This window comes from Brienomyrus brachyistius, chromosome 13 (assembly GCF_023856365.1).
Source record: "Brienomyrus brachyistius isolate T26 chromosome 13, BBRACH_0.4, whole genome shotgun sequence".
In the NCBI taxonomy this organism is placed as follows: Eukaryota; Metazoa; Chordata; class Actinopteri; order Osteoglossiformes; family Mormyridae; genus Brienomyrus; species Brienomyrus brachyistius.
The window spans coordinates 16,281,570-16,301,903 of NC_064545.1; the positions used below are offsets into that span (position 1 = coordinate 16,281,570).

General features: G+C 51.7%; 1 protein-coding gene across 4 annotated transcripts in view; it reads right to left on the reverse strand.

Annotated features, from left to right (window-relative positions):
* Window positions 1-20,334, reverse strand: part of LOC125706193 (transcription factor 12-like) — a 66,021-nt gene that overhangs the window by 15,251 nt on the left and 30,436 nt on the right. For 3 of the 4 annotated variants that reach the window (XM_048972770.1, XM_048972769.1, XM_048972768.1), the window contains 3 exons: window positions 15,221-15,282; window positions 11,015-11,141; window positions 10,616-10,668 (listed from right to left, as the gene is read on the reverse strand). In XM_048972770.1, coding sequence (XP_048828727.1) covers window positions 10,616-10,668; window positions 11,015-11,141; window positions 15,221-15,282 — 242 coding nt within the window. Of the gene's footprint in view, window positions 1-3,964; window positions 4,182-10,615; window positions 10,669-11,014; window positions 11,142-15,220; window positions 15,283-20,334 lie in introns of those variants that run through there. The other variant, XM_048972771.1, reaches the window with a different exon arrangement.

Here is a 20,334-nt window from a genome sequence, read left to right on the forward strand (position 1 = left end):
CACAGCAGCAAAGCCATGGAGAACGTGTCCCTATTCAACCAGATCATCTGAAACACCACAGAGAACGTGCCCCTCTTCAACCAGATCATATGAAACACCATGGAGAACGTGCCTCTCTTCAACCAGACAGCCCCAAAGCCATGGAGAACGCACACATCTTCTCTACATAGCCGCAGTAACTCTCTTGTCCCTACTTGACATATACTACAATTCTTAATGAGTTCTACCTGCAATCCGTTCAGCACAGAGGTGTGGATGTGCGTAGCAAGGCTGACAAATGTTTGCCCTTTATTTTCTTCCCAGTGGGACTGAAAAAAAGCCTGATAAATTAAAAACTAGGTGTCTGCAATAAATAAAAGTGCCCAGGCAAGTACATAACCACTGAACATAATCTTCTCCTTAAACATACATACAAATAATAATTCTGAAAAAATAAGTATTAAAAATGATATTCACTAATGACCAAGGGTCACACAGCTGCTCTCTTGCTGTAAAATGTATGTAGAATACTTCCAGTTATTTTGCGTGTAGTGGATCTGCAACTTTAGCGATGGGAGAAAAGAGGGAAGCGACTATTCTCAACAATAAGAACGTGCTGAGAAGCGTGGCCCATTCACTATTGTGCAGGGCACTTCCTTGCTGCTAAATTCATTGTTTGCACAGGGAAGCATCAGCCAGCAACATCCCGATTCTCTCCTGTTGGTCAACAAACTGGCCGCTTAACTGATTTTTAATCTCCTCCATGAAGGGTTCCACCTAAAATGGCGGACCCACTCCAGGCTGAGAGTGAAGGGGGCCCGCTATTGTTTAACTGGCACAGATCAGATGCAGGCGTTGGCTGTCACATGACTGGCCGCAGTTCAGCTGTGCCTTGCTAATGACCAAATTGAGGACTGCAAGGTGAGACCCCAACCTCGCCCTTCCAAAATGTATACATCAGCAGCCTCATTCGTTGCCTTCATTCATGAAATCACGGCACACGGCACTTTCAACTCGACATTACAGCACTCCCGCTTTCTGCCATTTCTTACTAAAAATAGCCCGTCCATAAACAAGCAGACAAACACACACTTGGAGCTCACACACGTGCAGTGACCACACCTGGCCTGCACCTGCTCCCCCAGACGCTGCTTTGATGTGGAGATGAACATGCCCCCCCCCCCCCCGCCACGCTGGGCTTAACCAGTCGAGGCCTCGGGGGCCGTCCTCGGTCACGCTGGCTCGGCTTGCAGATGACCCTGGTGGCCAGGCTCCCGGGGCGATCCGGGCCAGCCAGGGATATTGGGCTGGGTTTTGTCCCCCCGTCTGGGCCTCGGTGGGCAGCATATGGCTCCGCACAGAGATAATTGCCCCCCTTACCCCAGGCTAACCAGCAGACCTATTTGTAAAGCCTCCACGGCACTGGGGGCCGCCAGTGTAACTTCCTCTAACCAGAACCTTGATTAAAGAGCTGTCACTCACAGTGCCCTGGAGCGCCAATCGGAAGCCTCTTGCTGCTGGCCCTTCAAATGCCCCCCCCCCCAAATGTCACACAAAGGACTAACAATCGATGTCTGAAAGGCACCGAGGTGTCAGTACATGGTCAGCCCGAGAATTGCACAATGACACCGTAAACTTAAACCCATTTGGCAGCTTCAACCAAACATCCCTTTAAGGCACAATGCCCCCCTCTCATTGTGCAGCTCCACACCCATTACGAGTGGGGTCCAAACACAGGTCTGGAAACCTGGGGGGGGTTTCAGCCAAAAAGCAAGCCCCGCAGACAGCTCGTCTCTCCGTCGGCCAGTCCCCACCTTGAGCGCTGGAGGGCTTCCCGCCACGTGCACTTCCAAAGGTAACCGCAAGAACGCCAACAACAGCCCCTCCTGCTGCACTTCTGCTCCTCCTGATAAGATGCGTCAGATGCTGAGGCCTGGATCCCCACCCCAACTCCTGGAATCTAAAGTCTGCAGCACGGAGTTCCATGCCCCACAGCCACAGGCTTAGGTCTTAAAAGAAACAATATTTTACAGCAGCAAACGTGAGCCTTCCAACATCACATGGAAAGAAAAGGGCATTTAAAACCCTTAAAAGAAAGATCAGGCTTCCGAAATCTTAAATTCTGTGACTGCTGGCAGTCAGTCGCTCCATTATTCCACTTTTCTTTCTGATTATTTGTCTTTCTGCCATTTTAATTTCTTAGGGCTTTAGTCATCAAATCCTCAATTAACTTGCGGGATATTAAACAGGAAGGCCAACACCTTAAGTAAACCACGTCCCTTCCAAAATCCCTCCAGAAAATGTGAAAATATCCCACAGCTCACTGTATTTCTTCGACCTGCATGGGAAAACTCAATGGTGGGCAAGGTCCTTTACACATCACCAGCTTCAGAAAGGCAAACAGGAATCAGGAATCTTTACTAGAGCCTACATGAAACATCTGCATGCCGAAACATTCAAACAAGCCAGCGTCAGGTTTTACTGGAGCCATCTGATCTGAATTCTATTCAGCTGTTCACTAAAAAAGAAAAAGTAAGAGCATATAGTTGATAATTTATGGGGTATTCACCGGCGGCTCTGGATCATAACAGCATAAACGTAGACTTGCTCTAGGCACATGCTATCAATTTCCCTCTCATTCTCATCTGCAACACAAGCCTGGAAATACTTAATATTAAAAAGATCAAAGTGATTCTTTCTGTGGTGCAGCAACAAAGGGGAATGAGAATGGGGCACCAAGGACACCCGTCAGGCCGAAACAGAGCCTTGTTACTGAGCGACAGCCCCGCACCGGAACATTCCGACTGCGGCTCAGATCACAGAGGCTAGTTCTGAGGAAGACTCACGCAGGCGATTGGATTGTAAACCGCCTGACTACCAACTTCAACATCGGCAATGAAGACTTGAAAACACATGGAAAAGGTTTTCTAAACAAAATATAAAGAGTATGACAAGAATTTTTCCGAAAATGGGAGTGGATCTGCTCTGATTATCTGTGAGCTCTCGCTGCCGTACGCAAGCGATTTAGTGGGGGTCCACAGTTAGGCAGGGTCATTAACGCCGCTCTGGATCAGTCGGAACCAGCCGGCCGCTGCAGTCAGTCACTCCGCAGGTGCAACAAGAAGCACGCCTGGCGTCTCACATGCAAGCGGGCAGGCGGGGCTGCGCACACCCACGTACACACGCAAGCACGCACCAGAACAGCTCAGTTAAAAGCTTGTGGAGGAGCAGTGTTTAATAGAGGCCATTTCTGAGTCAGGCTCCCTGGAGATACACAAAGGCCCGAGTGATTGGATCCAGATGGAGCCACACCGATGGTGCACATAGGAAACGCAAACCTTAACGGCCCCCTCTCCCCATAATCACTCCCAGACTTGTTATTATTTCCACGCCGCGCAGAAAGGGGGGAAAAAAACATTTTCATCTCAGTCTCAGTGTTGGGGTAACAGGGTAATAAAATTATATTTAAAAGAAAAGTCACAAAAATTTAAAATGTGGCTTTTCTACAAGCTGGGGCTGATCAACAAAAATTTGTAAAAATGCTAAGATTCCTTCTATATCTTATACAAGGATAAATGGCTTGAGGTTAGACATCTTGAATATGATCAGATTACATATATTTTAGGTGATAATGCGGTACTGATATAGAACAGCTATATTCACACCTTTCAGTTACCCCCACAAGGCGATGGACAGGGCACTTCCTTTTAAGAAGTTTGTAAAGAAGGCAGAAGGCTGGCCGGAGCGCCGTGCCGGGGCACTGAATGTTCTGACACAGCAGATGTACAGGCACCCCAAACCTGGGGAGGGATACAAAACAGCGAGCTCCATCTGGGGCTCGGAGAGTTCCAACCGCAAAGCCCCACACTGGCCCGGCAACTCCAAAAGCACCAACCGGGGCCAACCCAGCGCAGGCGGGCGGGCAGACACCAACACACACACACACACACACACACACACTCCACGCAGAAGGCGGCACACCTACCGATTTCCCATTGCAGTAATACATCAAAGAATTATTGCCCATTCCCGGCACAGGGTAAGCGCAATACATGGCAGCTTCGCAGGCGATATTTATGACAGTGGCGTCTTGAACTGGTCTAAGGTCTCAGGGCACAGTGACGATCCACAAGCTCTCTCACACGACATGCATCCACCCTGCTGAAAAGCGACTAATTCCTCCAGTCCTGGCCTCTACACATGGCCTTACTCAGAGGGAACTTATGCAAATGAGGACTGAACCATTCAAGGCAGCACTGATAGGGGAGGCCGAAGGAGGAAGGGCGTGGGGGGGGGGGGGTTCATCTGCTGGGCTTCCTGCCCACCCCTCAGAAGCTTCATATGTGCTGATGGAAAGAATTACAAAAAAGCAAGCAACAGTAAGGGGGGGGGCAGTTAGTGTTCTCTGTTACAGGCGAATGCATTATGCTTGAGAAGGACAAACACAAATCTAATGTTAAACTGGGCATTTTCTGCACAGAGCACCCCCAATTCTGAAATAAAAGCCACCAATGAATAAGCAGTACACTAACACTAACATATAAAAAATAAATACTTTCAACTGTTTAACGGATTCCCGCACAGAGGGTTTAATAATGCGCTGGAGAAACTTATTTTTGTTTTAATTAAATTAGACTGCTGGCTAGAGTCGGGGATGCAGGCAGTGTTTAGCTGAGCTACATTTTTGTGACAAAAGCCATCTGTGTCTGAGTTAGGCTTTCGAGCTCAGTATATTTTCCCAATTAGCCACTGGACATCAAACGCTACGGAACGGGGGTGTATATATTTATGCATATACGTTTTTCTTATGAAGTCATATGGTTTTCAGCGGCTGACATTTTGCCAGTCTGACTGGTTTGAGTACTGCGTGTGACGGTAAACAGTATTTCTGCATGCTTACTCTGCCAGTTCCCCAGCTGGGTGCAAGAGGCAGAGGTGGAGAGAGAGACACACACACACACACACACACACACACACACACACACACACACACACACACACACACACACACACACACACACACACACACACACACACACACACACACACACACACACACACACACACACACACACACACACAGCTGTGTAACCCAAGCAGGGACAGCACTGGAGCCACAGACACACAGACAGGGAGCTCATCCCAAGGCCCCGGCAGTGCGGCTGGGCAGGGCTGCGTTTGATCTGCCGGCGGTGGCCGTAAAACGCCGCTCTGCTCGGCGGCCGCCTTTCATGGCTCAAAATGGGAGTTTCCTGGATGGAGTGCGGCCCGGCATTCTCAGAGACGGCACCCGCTACCCCGTCAGAAGATGAAAGCTCCTCAGCAGCAAAATGCACACTTTTTAAGGCCTTTCCTTCACAGCTAACATTATTTATTTCTTTCTGTTCTCAAAGGCTCTTTTAAAGTCTTCCAAACCATTGGTGTGCGTGCTGGTACCTTTTTAAATCTGGACCCAATTGCCTGATAAAAAAAAAAAAAAAACCTGTTTGAAGAGTCTGAGTACAAATACAGAATGTCGCACTGATAAGAGACACACAAACACAAAAAACAACAAAAGGGGTGAGTATGAAAGCAGCAGGGTGGAAACAAACCACAAACGCAATGAGGTATTTAAAGTGAATAAAGCTTAAATCACAACTTCAGTGTGGAAAGCAGGTTAACGTTTATCATACTGCCAGGCCCCGCAGCTATAATCACGAAGGCACAAATGAAATATTTCCCTCTCCCAGAAAAAAAGCTGCTATTAATCATCATCATCTTTACAAAGACTGGGGCTTATCACAGGTGTGGCGACCGAACCCCCTCTCCACTCTCAAGCAGTGGTACGTTCTCTGCTCCGCCTCCACACGCATCAGATATCCGGCACGCGAGGAGGGTAAGCACTCCCTCTGTTTTATCCGCCAAGGGCAGACGATTCATCAGAGGCCTGTGTCTCACTCGGCCTGAAGCCGGGCCTGACCCATCGCGTGACGGGCAGCGGGCATGCCAAGCCGCCCGGCTCTACCCTGCCGCCCACCTGTCGATCTGGCACGTTCTCTAATCACATTACAGGCCCCGACTTCCCTGACACTGACCCTGTTTAAGTCTCCATGCATCCAGATACATGCGCATGCGCGCGCACACACACACACACACACACACACACACACACACACACGTATGCATGTGGGTATGCACACACACACATAGACACACAGCGAGACTGGCCCAGCATTCAATCCCTTCATGTCCCTCGTTACCCCAGGGCTTCAGACACACTGCCTGTCTGCTACTGTTCTCCTCCCACAAACAGGAGTCTGTCTCATTTGTGTGATTTGATTTGGTTTCTGTCCATAACTTCCTCCCAGTTCCCCAAAGACGGCTGAAAGTCTTAACACAAGGGTTCATCTTGTTCATCATCTGACCCGGAGCAGAGCTGAGCTGAGCTATGGAAATGACACACACACACACACACACACACACACACACACACACACACACACACACACACACACACACACACACACACACACACACACACACACACACACACACACACACACACACACACACACACACACACACACACACACACACACACACACACACACACACACAGACCTTCTGATGAATTGTAATTTTGATAGCATGCCTCAGCAGCAGACTTGCATACTGGCGATCATTGAGGCCCACGGGCTAGGTTTCGAGTGCAGCAAGGCGGACACATTCCGTGTCTAAACTCCTCACAGTCTGCGCGTGAATCACCGGTGACTAACTGTCAAACAGTTAAACGCGGCAAGCGCAGGGCCTTAACCCATCACGGCCCTGGGCGGTAGCACCCCTAACACCGACATGCGTTAAAAGCAGTGCCTCAACCCATCCTGGGCCTGGGCGACAGCACCCTTAACACCGAAACATGTTAAGCATGGTACCTTAACCCTCCGCAGCCTTGGGCGACGGTACCCCAAATACCGACATGTGTTAAGCACAGCACCTTAACCCTTCACAGACCTGGGCAACATCACCCCAAACACCGAGCATAATGGGGTCGGGGGTCACCTTTGGCGGGACATGTTTTGTAGCATGATCCCACCGTCCGTTTTCTCCACACTGAGGTGTTTGTAGGACCCGGCACATGTTCTGCAGGAAGTTCTCCCCAGTGGCGTGAGGACCTCGTTCATATAGTGGCCAGTCTGGGTGCTTGGTCCAGTGAACACGCGCGTCACGCGGTTGATCCTGCCAGACTTAATCCTGTTTCAGAGCCACACCACATGAGGTGTCATGGCAGCCTGCTTCTCCCTTTGCTTTCTGCACCACCCCCACCCCTTCGCAAAGCTGTCAGTGATTTGTTCAAACACAATAAAGCATCCTGGAATTCACCTCGCAAAACATATCCGGTCCCCGTCTCGCCCAAAATAGCGTGTCTGTTTTAACGATCGACAAACAACCATAGACGCGTGACTCACGCCGGAGCCCGGGGGATGTTTGACGGCTTTTGTGAACAGCAGCACTGACTGAAGAGCTGTTTGCTGTGCCCATGGCGGGGAGGGGGCAAGCACCTCCTGGGTCTGACTCAGGATGGACCAACCTGCTGGATTCTCACAGACAGCTCCATCTCTTTCATGCAGCCCAGCAGCCCAAAAAACTCAAGCTCTGGTTCACATCCCAGAGCTGCTTTGCAACAATATAAATACATAAAGGAGACGATGCCTGAAGCACTCTCACATCAGCCTGTCCAGCACACAGTTTGCTCTGCTGTCCACCCTCTAAAAGTTCATACACTACTGAACGTTCAAAATTTCTGCGGATTGTGACATAATCACTGCCGCTAATTCTGCCACTTGCTCACTTGACCCTCTTACTACACCTCTAACCCGGTGCTGGATTCCCTCCTTACTACCCTCTTCAATCGATCCCTTGCATTTTCTTGTTTAGCTGCCTAGCTTTGGAACCCCCTCCTTACTGCCATTCATCAGTCAACCTTGCTCTCCCATTTCAAAATCAAGGTAAAATCCTGTTTGCTCAATTGCATAAACTTCTCTATCCATAATACGTTTTGTTGTTTTCTTATCTGTTTACTTTATTCTATATTAGTGTCTTTGAGATCTTGAAAAGCGATATAAATAAAAAGTATTATTATTATAAATATATATGTACTTCTGTCAAATCAATTTCAGCCCGGGACACTGGGCATCTCTCTCCTTAGCCTTCGCATGTTCTCGAGGCCAGTTGGACCAGTCTCCAAACACACGTCTGAGCAAATCCCAATACACTGACCTCTGGTGGACATATAGTTTCAACTGTCCATGCTGCAAAATTTAAAATGTCTCAAAAATTAAAAATATCAAATGCCAAAACCAAAAACAGAATCTCAGCGTTGCAGAAAAAAGAAAAGCATTATACTGCCACTGCCGAGGGTCCATTTTTGTTACTTATAAACTCGCTTCATATTTTTGTAATTTTTTTGTTTATTGCAACTTAATTTTTAAAATGAGTCCAACACAAATTAATTTACACTATGTCCGGTATTTATATAGTAGGCACTACTTGCATACGATACATGAAAGAGCCACATCAAACGATGTGCCTGACGCGGGGCCGCTATTGGATGTGCTCCGTGGTGACATGCCTCCTCACTCAGCCCCAGCCAGCCACTGACCCCTCCTCAGATGCTGAAGTTCAAAGACAAACTAAACTGTTTCAGTTCCCCCTCTCTGCAGATGCACACATGACCTGTAGAGGGCACTCTAAGCAACAGCCGGCTGAATGAAAAGGGGCAAAGATGCTGCAGGCAGAAGTGAAATCCATTCCGGCTGGCATACACCAGTCAGACACCATCTTACGGGCCTTTTCTTTCTGATGTCAAACTTGAAACCCCGTTTCGAGCCTGAATCAAGGTCACCATCAGCCTCTCCTACAGGCCCACTTCCCCTATCGCTTGTCCGTTTCTCCGCTAAGCGAAACCCTCGCAGAATGGAGAGCGCGGGTGGGTGGGAGAAGCAGATGCAGGTCGGCTTGCCGTCTCAGTCGGGGCTCTTGCCCGCCTGCCGGAGCCCCTATAGAGGGACTTTCCCTCAGTCTCTCTTATTCTGCTCGTCTGCTAACTGCCAGTAACAAAGCAAAATGTTACATCAAGCCAACCTGCCATCAACCAGGAGCAAAACACCTTTAATTAAAAGCAGAGAAGAGGAACTTCTACACACTGGTATCCCAGAGGCAGTGCTCTGCAACTCCCCCCCCACACACACTTACTTGCTATGCTGGTGCAGGTGTAACCACAGAAGTACTAGTTATTGCTCTCTCAACACCCCCCTCCAAGGGCACGTCGGCTTCCCGTGCCATTTATGTAACAAACTGACATTCGCCACAACGCTGCTTCACGGGTCTACGTTTGCGTGTGAAGAGAAAGTTAGAAGCAGCCAAATAGGATGTCACCTGGCCTGCTTTACTCTCCCTTTGCGTGGTTTGTGCTCTCTGGATACATGTGGGGGAAATGATGGCGGGGGGGGGGGGGCTTTGGGGGCTACCCAAGCTGAAAGGGAGAAATGACACCTTTCTGGTGGAGGTGACATGCTTCACGTGCAAAGGCCCAGCTAACAAAATCCCTCTACTTACATGGGGTAAAAGGGGAGTGCTTCGCAAGACAGCCAAACTGCGCAGCCAGTCTGCATCCCCGCCCTCCTCGTCTGCTGTGTCCCGCAACACAGCCAAACTGCGCAGCCAGTCTGCATCCCCGCCCTCCTCATCTGCTGTGTCCCGCAACACAGCCAAACTGCGCAGCCAGTCTGCATCCCCGCCTTCCTCGTCTGCTGTGCCCTGCAAGGCAACCGACCTGCGCAGCCAGTCTGCATCCCCGCCTTCCTCGTCTGCTGTGCCCTGCAAGGCAACCGACCTGCGCAGCCAGTCTGCATCCCCGCCCTCCTCATCTGCTGTGCCCTGCAAGGCAACCGACCTGCGCAGCCAGTCTGCATCCCCGCCCTCCTCGTCTGCTGTGTCCTTGTTCCATAACAAATGTCATCTCTCCGCTGCCGACTTCCACAGCCGCCCCTGGGACCCGGCAGTTATAAACAAGCGGCCAAACTGAGATGAAATCCCATAAATCCATAAAACCCATGAATGAAATTCCCTTCTGTATTCTAGAAGATTCCACCGCTGCTCTAGCCTCAAACCCTTCGGTTTCTGCAGCTCCGCCAGGGGGCCAGGCGGCCATTTCCAGAAGCGCAGAGGGCTGAACCGCGGGCCTTGGCACCAGTTAGCGGTGTGTAGGGCCTAAGCCCAGGGCCTGGAAAGCGAAGCCCAAGGCCTGGAAAGCGAAGCCCAGCCCCATACCCACCCCCCCCCGAATCCCCCACAGGGATCATCACAAATGGAAATTTCAGCCACTCTCAGCCATCCGTCCCTGGCCGTCCTCCTGTTCGGCCACATGACGACTAATTAAACATCAAAAGGCCAGCATTGGGGCCACACTCGCTCTGCTCGGGCCCCGCTGCGAGACCACGTCTGTAAATCACTTCCCCCCAAACACATGCATGCACACGCACATGCGCATATAAAGCCAGCCCCACCCCCCAATAGCAGCACCGTCTTCACTAAAGCCAGAAGAGACAGCAGGACCCAGCAAGGCATGGGTACCGAGCACAGGAGGCCTCCCACTCACCGAGGACGGCAGCCCGGGTGGTACTTTGCGGACCTTCTTCGTCTGTATGGAATCTGAGGACAGAGGGAGCAGCATTCAATGCAGGCAGACGACCCAACTTACAGCACAACCCTCAATCCGTCAAGGGTATTTATGCAGCACTAACAGTAAGAATACCCACCAAGAGACAGCAGGTTGACCTCTCTACATATCACAGTATGCCTGCTACATTACACATTTACATGTCTGTTTAAGTAGCAAGCTTTAAGTTTCAAATTCGAGACAAAAACAAGCGAAAATGTGAGGGTGCTGAGATTGGGGGGTGGGGGGGTGGGATGGTCGTGCTGTGCTCGGGCTTGTTGGAGCTGGCCAAGCATCAAGCGGCGGCCTCCAACTGGGGCACACGGGTGCAATACTGACCCAGAGGAGCGGAGTCCGGCAGAGGCCGCCGTCTCGGGTTTGGGGAAAAGGCAAACAGGGGGCTGGCCGTCTTGCCAGGCGTGGTCGCTGGTCCGGGGCCAGCCAGGCCGAGGTCCGGGCGGAGTACCTAAAAGACAGGAGCAAGGAGAACGGGGTCAGCGGCAAAAAGGTGCACTCCACAGGGTATACATTAATACAGGGTGACGGGCACAGAGCACAAACATACATGGGCAGACAGGTAGCTACTACTGAAGTAATTACGCCTTGAGGAATCACAGTGTTTGAAATGAACACTGGAATGGATGGATGGATGGATGGATAATGGATGGATGGATAGATAGATAGTCTCTTGCGTGACTTTAAACAAGAACATTCTTGAGGGCTCGATAAACAGGAGACTCTGTGGATACAGGAGGACAAGATGCAGGAAAGACGCAGGAACAAAGAAGGGTAACAGAGAACCAAAACCAGCCTCTTTTGTGCACGGTTTACAGCTCACTACTCGTTGAGCCGGTCAATACAACAGCCTGAAATATTTACACGGTCACGGCCGTGCAATAAAGACTGCACACACCTCATCTGTGAAGGGAAGGGAGGGCCCCCCGGTAGTGAATTAGGGGGTCTCATTCAGCATGCGCGATCAGAAACACCAGGAGTGCTGTTACATCGTTACAGCTCACTGTCTCTCTCTCTCTCTCTCTCGCTCTCTCTGCCTCCCTAATGATTCATTAGGACTCGCTTCACCACAATGCTGTTAATCAATCAAATCAGCAGTCAGTAAAGCCTTTTCTGCAGAAATCTGCCATCAGGTCTCAGCATCCCCTCCCCCTCATGTCACATTTAAACCTTTAAAGCAGCTCATATACCAGAGAATCCAGACAGTGAAACAAAATAATCATGGAGAATGTTTGTGTTCTCTAACGAGAAAACAAGGTTGGTAGAAATTACATTTCTAATCGACCAATAAGTCAACACTAAAATGACATCAAAGAATTGACGTAACTATTCATAGTTAGGCAACAGTACGCTTTAAATAGCAATAGTCATTCACACTCAAAGTGTTGATATAACACCCTGAAAACTTGTAGGCTGCCTGTTTGGCTACATAGTCCATTATTAATAATCTCATTCCTGGTACAATAGGGATTGTAAGCACACGCACGGGCACGCATGCACGCACAATATCGGCCATTCATTCAATCCTCTCTGGAACCAAAGGTTAATCAACACGTAGAGGGGTTAGCTGTATGGCCGAACGGACAGCCGGAGAGGAACAGCGACCATTCTCCGGGATCATTTCATTTGCACATGTATTACTTGCCTTTTTCAGCTCCAAGTGCATCAATACGCATAGAGGAAGCTGGCAGCAGTAAAACTGACTCACTGACTCTGCTTTCTGTAACCCGGAAGCTTCCCCTGATTAACATTCACACTCGTTCTGTGGGCATCTCCATGCCTGTGCATGGGGCCCCAGAAACAGGGGGTCTTCTTAGCTCAAATAGAAATACATATGCAGGTGATTTTCCCTCAAATTTACTCCTAGCAACTGGGTAGGATGAGGGCAGAGACAGAGCCAGGGATGGGGACAGGGAATTGCAAGAAAACGGCGACACAGCTCACCTGGCCTACTGATCTCACTCCTGCCCCACCCCCATGGTCAACGACAACCCCCCACACAATAAAAGCAGGCCACGCAGCAGCTGAAGACCCCAGCACTGTAAGCTCCCAGAGAGTGAGTGTGATCGCCACCGAAGCAGCCACGTGAGGAAGCACACTGGCCACGGAGTCTCTGCACGCTCGACCCAAGTGCACCCCGCCTGCCTGCCCTCTGCAAACTGGGTTAGGAGGCCAGCAAAAGGTCCGTCCCAATTAGCGTATTCTGTGCTGGTTATAAGTGTGAGTGAGGCAGTGGCCGCTGCTGCTACTGTGACCTTTTTGACCACATCATGGTCACGCTGGGAGCCACAGGCTATTTAAAAGCCACTGCCAGCGAGAGACCTCCTGGGAAGGCGGCTGAGGAAAGCCAAACAACCGCCTTCCAGAAAGCAGTTTATCTACAATAAAGGGAAGCATCAGTGTCAGGGATCAGCTAAAGCTGCCACGGGCTGCACGCTCACGCTCATTTAAACAGGCTGTGGCGAATGGCGTCAGCTCACACAAAGAGGGGCCTGGCGGCTTTCACCCACAGGACAGAGACCAGGAAAGTGAGACCAACGAGAGACTAGGGCGGCAGCCACAGGGGGCGGGGCCAGGGTGGCAGGCCGCTCATGCTGTAGGCGCTTGCTCAGGAATCACTGAAGGCAGCTGTGGGGCCCAACGCCTACAAATATTATATCCTAAATAAAATAAAGGACGGGGTCACTTGAAGGACTCATTAGAGAATAATTAGAGCCTCAATGTGCAGCATTACGGAGCTCAGATTTAGATAGAGCTGGGTTTCCTGCTGTTGAGATTTTTTTTTTTTTTCCTTTTAATCTGGAGATCCTATTTAAATATTACAGCGAACTGAGCCTGCACAAAACGAGCAGAGTAAAGTGGGAAAGCTGCCGCCATACATGCCAGTGCCCTGGTGTATGCTGGGACGGGACATGCGGATTTATAATGCGGCGTGTGGCCTGCGACACAGGGTCTCGACATTGGCCTCGCGTCTGAACATAGTGGACAGGGAAAGCGAGGGGACACTTCTTTATTAATGGCATCCCTGCACACTAATCAGGCTAATCTGTCTCACAGGGTACGAGGGCTACCTGCCGAACGGGAACTTGGCGCCTGCCAGCCACTGGCAGCCGATCTAAGGCAGCCTCACGGCAGCCAAACGCGCTCCATCTGTGCAGAGATGGAAGCAGAAACAAGAGGCACGCCGGGCGCCCGGGTAGCGTGCTGCCAGCGGGACCCAGGCCGTCCTTGCGTCCGCTCGCCAGAGGAGCGGGGGGAAGGGGGCCCCTCACATGTGCGTTCATGTGAGCCAACGCACTTACATCATATGTGTGCGGGTGATATGCAGTGGGTGAGGTGCATGGTGGCCCGACCAGCAGCCCACGGTAACAGGGGAAGGTCACAGCTACGGCAGGCTTCCCAACTTACGCCTCCCCGTTTCGAGACAGTTAAATGTGCTGGATACGCCCCCACTTCCATCACGGGCAGACAGTGACACAGCTGCCGTGGGATGCAGGAGCACCAACAGCAACCGAATGACATCACAGCCAGGCAGCCTAAAGCTTGGGGCGGCGAGTCCTCGCCGGGAACCAGTGACACTTCATTGTTCCCACGCAAAACAGCAGGTCTGCCTTTCACTTTCTTGTGGCCTTTAAAAATATTACTTATAATGAAAAATAGTAACATGTTACACATTCGAGCTGCCTCCGTATTCAAGTTAATGACTCATGTGCTCAGACTGCGTGAGTGAGACTCTGCATTCATTAATGAGGATGAGGCAGCTTCCTGAACCGGGCCCTTGGTGCTGTGGGTTCCTGAGACGGGCCGCAACCCACCCTGATGCAGACACTAAGTTGGTGTCTGCTGCACAAGATCAGGGCGGCAAAGGGGGGGGGTCCACTGTGACTTGCTGACATTACATTTAGGGTGTGGATGGGGGGCTGGGGAGGAATGACAGAGTCATTCAATCCTGCCTTTGTGCTTCCCATCTGTGCAGAAGCATGGGGATGGGGGGGCTGGACAGGCTGCTCCGAAAAGACGGACAGGTTGCAAGTCACGTTTATAGACAATGCTGCCCCTACTGGATAAAAGAATACTGCACTCCTCCACACCAAAGCTCACTCGCATTGCGTGCCACTTCCCCACTCCAAGTGCCACCAGTACCGCCGCATCCACACAGGTGATACACGCATGCTTGTGCACAGAGACATATGAAAACATGCATGCACACAAAAACACGTGCACATGTACATATAGACACACACAAAAAGAAATCCACGCACACACACGCGCACGCAAACACACACCGAGCCGCTTTCACGGCTCCTTTAAATACACTTCGGCAAAAAGCCTGAGAAACTCCGGCAAAAGCTGAACTGGCAGCAGAAGGAAAACAAGTGATCAAGAGAGACGAAAAAGGAATACATAGCAAAGTTCCTGTGAGAGAGAGAGATGCAACCAGCTGGGGGGGGTAGGAGAAAAGCAGGAAGGGGAGAGAAGGGGAGGTGAGGCGGAAGGCAGGGAGAACAGGGGGTAGAGCCCATGACTCACCTGGCACCCAGACACGCCCAGATCTCTGCCGTAGACAGAGAATGGAGGCCTCTCTGATTTACCTGTAGGGGAGGAGGGAGGAGATTCTGCTTAGGTGCTGTCTGTCACGGTGGCATGCACGCCACAAAGCCCAACCCAGACAGAAGCTTCCAGAAGCATGTGAAAATATTCACAACAGAGGAGATTAGCATGAATGACAAATGCATGAAATGCTTCGCATTTTAAAACACCTCTCTCTGTGCCAGGATTTAAACACACACGCGTGCGCGCGCACACACACACACACACACACACACGTGTGCACACACATCTCAGAGAAGACTTGACAGACTGAGTCCCGGGAGAGAACGCTGAATCGCCATGGAGACACGCAGCATCGCTTGCGGTAACATTCACGTTCTCTTCCCCCATCTGTGCACTCTCAAACATCTTGTTCTAATAGGGTTTCAATCTCGTTAAAGCTCTGTGCGATGGTTCACTTCTTAGGATCGTCATGGAGATGGCCAGAGTGCATCCTGGGTGAGGTGAGAATGACGATGGCAGGTGCCATGCTGGTTACGACAATCCCACAAAATCAGCAGAGTTCCCATCCGCCCTTAAGACGACGGACGGGCAGATGAAACTACCAGCCACAATTTTCTGTCTGACTTTCAAACATTACAGGAACAAACTGTTTACTCAGAGGAAAGAAATATTTTTGGAAGTGTGGATTTGCAAGGCAGGATTTTGTCGCATCCAGATTTTTTCCCGTTTTCGAAAACCAAGAAAAAATGGTTCATGAAAAAAAATGAAAATGCAGCCGTAAGAAAATGTGGAACATTTTAGTTCTACGTCTGTCCAAATCAGCCCAAAATAAATCTGACAATGGTTTGTGCAGTCGGTCACCCTCAGCTCAGACACGCTGAAACAAAGTGGAAGGGGCCAGAATAAGACGGCTTCCCTCGTCTCCCTGGGACAGAGCGTCTACAGTCACATTCCGGCATGACCTCCCTGCCTTGGAGAGGGGGGCAGCGTTATGGGTATACAAGCAGAGCGAAGGCACCTGCCTTTCACCACGGGACAGGCAAGGCGCTGCTTATTTTAGCCATTGTCATCGCTGTGCTTTTGGATGGGCCCCCTTCTCAAACCGCATCGTGCCAGGAGCTACATTCAAGTGGGAAGTGTTTGTTTCTATCCAGGTAAAGGCGGAGGGACATCCGGCTTCCTTATCCCACTCTCCTTCACTTTGTCTCCCTCCCTTCCTCGATGTTGGACTAAAGACATGCATCCCGCATGGCCATGCACATGCAGAAAAGCATCGAGTCCCAGAGAAGATGCCCGCTCCGGTTCCCACATCGCCACCGTTCTGTCGTCTACACACTGATGGGCATGCGTGGAGCTTCAACGTGCGGAGTGTCAGCAGCTCTGGCCTGACCGCGCAACACACGTCTGAATGAAATAACACCTCAGTGTGTGTGTCACTTAGCTGCATTGTACAACTGGAAGCCACAAAAGAGAATAAGGAAAAACAAAAAAAAAAAGAATGAAATAAGTAATTTGTGGAAGGGCCACGACTCAATGAGACAGACAGGGAAAGAAGAGGCATGATGACAGGAAGCAGAAATGCTCACAGGAGGCTGATCTGCATAAGGAACGAAGCCGTGAGGGGAAGGTCCTGAAGAATGCCCGAAATCAGCACCGAGAACGCGAGAGGGGGAGAGAGAGAGAGCGCCCGCTCGTCCATTGCTCCCGCAATTTGTTTAAGTGTTACTGGCAAGCGGCTGTGCCAAGCCCGCTGCTGGCTAACGTGCCGCCGTTGGGCAAGCCAGTGCCAGCGAGCACAGCTGTGAAACCTCCGCCAACCCCCACCCACCGCACATGCACACGCACACACATACACACATGTCAGGCACCCAATTAATCATTCACTTATGCCGTGGTTCTGGGGGGGGGGGGGGGTCGTCAGCACAGAGGGACGGACACTCAGGTCCCATAAAGAGATGACTGACTAACAGGCTCTGTAACTGCCACGGCCACCGCGACCTCAGATGGTGCCTCTCAATCCCATCATGCTCTTGGCCTAGCCCCCGGCACGCCATCCACAGTCCCTCGATTAGCGGCGTCCCGTCCTCACCCCCCCCCCCCATAGTCCGGCTGCCTGAAGGGTCTCCATCACTAAAGGGGCATATAGGCAGTGCGTGTGTATGTGTGCAAGCACCTGTGTCCCCCATGTTCGTGGGGAGACACGGGACACAGGAGGAGGGGGCGAACGCTCCCCACTGGCCACATCTCCTGAGTAGTCACACTGGTGCACTCATGCATGGTTGGCGCCCCACCATCGGCGCTGCGTCTCTCGGCAACCCAAACTGCGGCCCAGCAAGATGGCACGCTTCAATCATGCTGCCTGTTTTAATGGGACTGTGGGGTGGCAGAGGCATACGCGTGGCACCTGGCACGGGCATGGGTGTGGCCCTGCCCCTTCCGGGATCAGCTGGCTGGGGGCACTTGGCATCATCTCAAGACTCATGAGCTTACAAGCTTTGTGGTTTTACTTTTAAAAGAGGAAAAAGCAGCAGCGGGTTAAAATGGCTGCCGATAACGGGAGCCTGCAGGTCGCGTAACTAAGTAAGACGACATAAAACAGGCACAGAAACAGGCAGTTAGTTTGCTTGCAGTGCTGGCTGGCAGACGCGCGTCACCCCCAGTCAGCCGCCGCTGAAAGCCCTTCTTTCCTACTGCAGCCCAGCGGCCCCAGCCTAAGGGGCTGCACAAAGGAGCTTCTTGTGGCCCCCCTTGGCCCCAGACTGGCCCCTGCACCCCTCCCAGCAGCTCACAGCGCTGGCCCTCCAGTGCCACCCATTACCACCATTGGAGCACCGTGCAGTGCAGAGCAAAGCCCATCCCCTTGCTGCTCGCCGAACTCAGGCCCAGCACCATGTTCTCTTCACATGCAAGATGAAAAACAGGAAAGGCGGCAGGAAACGGACAACAAATTTGGGGGGGGGGGGGGGGGGGGGGTTACTGTGCATGTGCGTGTGGAAAGCTCTAGTGAGAGCAGAGTAACAGTGACATGTGAGAAACAAAGGCTGGGGGCGGCCAGTGGTGCGTCTCTGGCGTGTGTTTTGGGGGGGGCTCTGCCAGTGTCTGGGCTCTGAACCAGCCCCTTTTGTTTGCTCCCCCTTCCCGGTCACGCCGGAGCCTTTTGATGTTGTGACAGGTTTTTTCCTGGCAGTAAATAAAAGCTGTTTTGCAGGAGAGGGTGACGAAGGTCTCGGGGGCTGAGGGGGGAGCCACACAGAGCCTGAGGAAACATCCCCCCCCCCCCCCCAATCGCGTGTGTTCAGGCCAAAACCCAAGTTTAGCTCACTCCCGCTCACCCTCCCAGCTCGGCATCCATTTCTGTTAATAATGGCTCTGTCAACAGTGCGCTCATTTAAACGACTCATGCAAATGTTAGAGGCCTCATCTGCATATTTACCCCCCCCGCCAACCCATTGTTGAAACGTCACCGGTTATCACGTCCTGCGATTATGAACTGCAACGTGTAATTAGGCATTAGGTGAAACAAACCGATCAATTACACGGAGATGGCACCATCACAGGCTATCAGGCACGGGGTCGGTGGGTATTCTTATTGGGACGGACAGATTAAAAACAGCCGGGAAACAAAAGGAAATGGATCCCTATATCCGACTGCAGGCTGGGAGGTGAGCATGTTCAGTAGAGTCGTGTCACGGACGATCACTGTGACAGCCGATCCCTGCAATCAGATATAACAGCAGCGATAGAGGCAGGACATTATTTGTTTTAGGGACGATCAGATCTGGCCTTCACAGCTTCCGAGTCTGACTATCCCCAGCCGGCGCCCGCTATTCAGGGACATGTGGGGGGGGGGGGGGGGGGTGAATGTGGAGCAGATGGGAACATTCCACATGACCAAACCAATCAATCACCCCGGCGAGCCGCAGGTGCCACGCAGCCGTGCAGCAGCGGACCATTTCACAGTCTATCGGGCTCAAACACACGGCCACCAATCAATGGCACCCGAGGCCCCGCGAGAGGGTGGGGTTCCCTCGGGGGCCAGCGGCCCACGGCTGATGACTTCATAATCACACATCATCCTCCTCACCAGAGGGTTTGGGAGCGGCTATCCGAAAGGCCCCAGCCCATGCACGAGCGCCACACGCGAGTCCGTTGAGCCCCAGGGCCGCTGATGGTAGGGGTTACCCATTGGCCAAAAAACAAAACAACGACCCAGGCAGAGAGGGCAAAAAAGGGCATTCCTTTTCATCTGAGGAAGGATATTACACCATATTAGTCAGACCGGTAACAATAGCATCCATTGTGCAACATCAAAGTTTGTGTATGGGTCTGGTGTCCTACAAAAAGCTGAACAATAGGCATGAAACGGCAAGACGTCAGAGAGTCCATATGGGGAGCGGTGAAGGCAGGACGGCCGAGGCTCCCGATCCAGCCCACGGCGGCCAGGCTCTCTGGACATACTGCCTTTCAAAGGAGCCCGGCAGCTCGACCCCCACGGCGAGGGGCCCAAACAATGGCAGGGGGGAGGAGGACAGCCACGGATGGTGGGGGTGGGGGGGGGCGAGAGGCAGGGGGCAGGATGGCCACAGACGAGGGGAGGTGGGAGACAGGACAGTCACAGATGAAAGGGGGGTAGAAGGCGGGGGGTAGAAGGCGGGGGGCAGAATGGCCACAGATGATGGGGGGCGCGAGTGTAACATGCATAAACAGCAGCTTCTAAAAGATAGGACTGAAGCTCAATGACAGCATCTGGGCCCCAGGCACCGGAAAGCAGCAAGTCGTGAGAGGGTGAGGGGGCACACGCACACACACATTCATATCTTTGTGGGAACTCTCCATTTATTTCTTCTATGGCCATAACCATAGTCCTGGCTCTGAGAACCTTTGGACCCCACACTGTGATCATTTTGACCACTGACACTCTCCAGTCCAGGCGGCAGTTCCTGCGGAGGGAATTCACACACCACTGACGCTCCCTCGCCATAAATCACGCGGCACTGCAGACATCCCCAGCTCCTGCTCCCGATATTCACATCGAACCCAGAGTGCTGTCAGCTCTCACACAGGGCGACACTCTGCATTCGGTGGGCAGC